Source organism: Volvox carteri, assembly GCF_000143455.1.
Source record: "Volvox carteri f. nagariensis unplaced genomic scaffold VOLCAscaffold_110, whole genome shotgun sequence".
In the NCBI taxonomy this organism is placed as follows: Eukaryota; Viridiplantae; Chlorophyta; class Chlorophyceae; order Chlamydomonadales; family Volvocaceae; genus Volvox; species Volvox carteri.
In genome coordinates, this window is record NW_003307653.1 from 124,372 (window position 1) to 125,418 (window position 1,047).

Sequence of the window (1,047 nt, forward strand, 5' to 3'; positions counted from 1 at the left end):
ACGGCGCATCAACTTAGCTCCTGGCCAGCTCGCAAGTTGATATTATCACGTCCTATAACGTCCACAAGATGGGGGGCCACCTCCCATTTCATCACTCCTCAAACACCCGAGGAGCTGGCAGGCGGATTTGAACCCGGACCCTCCGGGAGCAGAAATCAGGCCTTAACTTCTGCCAGCCACCTGCCTGTGTGTATGTATGTATGTGCGTGCGTGTTGGGGGTGCGTGTGTGTATGTCTATGTGCATGTGTTTGTGTGTTTGTACGAACTGAACCCCGAGAAGTACATACATACATACATGTGGGGTGGGGGGCCACTTGCAAAGGCAGTTGCAAAGGCCGCCACACATAGGAACACGCGTGAGACAAAGAACAAAGGACATTTAGAGAGAGGAGGAAAAGATGTCGGAGTAGGAGTCGTACATGCTCATGGCGGCGATGAAAGTACGGCAAATGTACTCTTGGAAAAGGTACTGGAGCAGAAGCCACTAGGTGAAGGGTGGCGCTGAGCCCTGAACAGTCACCGGGGTCGGCAAGGTCACCTGGGTGCGCCGGATGATGAGGGGGCCGTCCCCCCCCTCCCGCTGTCATTCCGCCCTTCCTCCCCTCCGTCGCCCGCCACCGCCACCACCACCACCACCGCCACCACCGGTTTCTCCCCCCTCTCTACCCCCTTCCCCCCCTCCCAGCCTGGCCGCAACACCTGCCGCACCTCATTCCAGCCTTCCAAGGCTATCTGTGGACTCTCAAGGTACGACTTGTACGGCATTGTATTATGTAAAGAACTCTAAGATATGGAGGAAACAGGCAAGGCAACGAGGCTTGTTAGACCTTGGCGTCAGTGGGGTGGGGGTGGGCGGGTAGGGTGGATATGTGAAGGAGGGGTAGCTTTTAGGTATGTGTATTAGAGTAATGGTGTACGGAATACACAAGCCTTTTAATACCCTACCCAATCCCTCTTACGACTTTTAACTCCCTTCCCCACTTCCTCCATGCAGTAGTCCCCCCGCCCCTTACCCGCCACAGCTCTCGTAACTCCCCCCACTCACC

At 55.9% G+C, this 1,047-nt stretch overlaps 1 protein-coding gene across 1 annotated transcript in view; it reads left to right on the top strand.

Annotated features, from left to right (window-relative positions):
- The window catches only part of VOLCADRAFT_120077 (uncharacterized protein), a gene marked incomplete at both ends in the record, with an annotated part of 17,466 nt that overhangs the window by 6,835 nt on the left and 9,584 nt on the right, over nt 1–1,047 (top strand). The window contains one exon of the mRNA XM_002958875.1: nt 687–748. Within this exon, the coding sequence (XP_002958921.1) occupies nt 687–748 (62 nt within the window). The remainder of the gene's footprint in view (nt 1–686; nt 749–1,047) is intronic.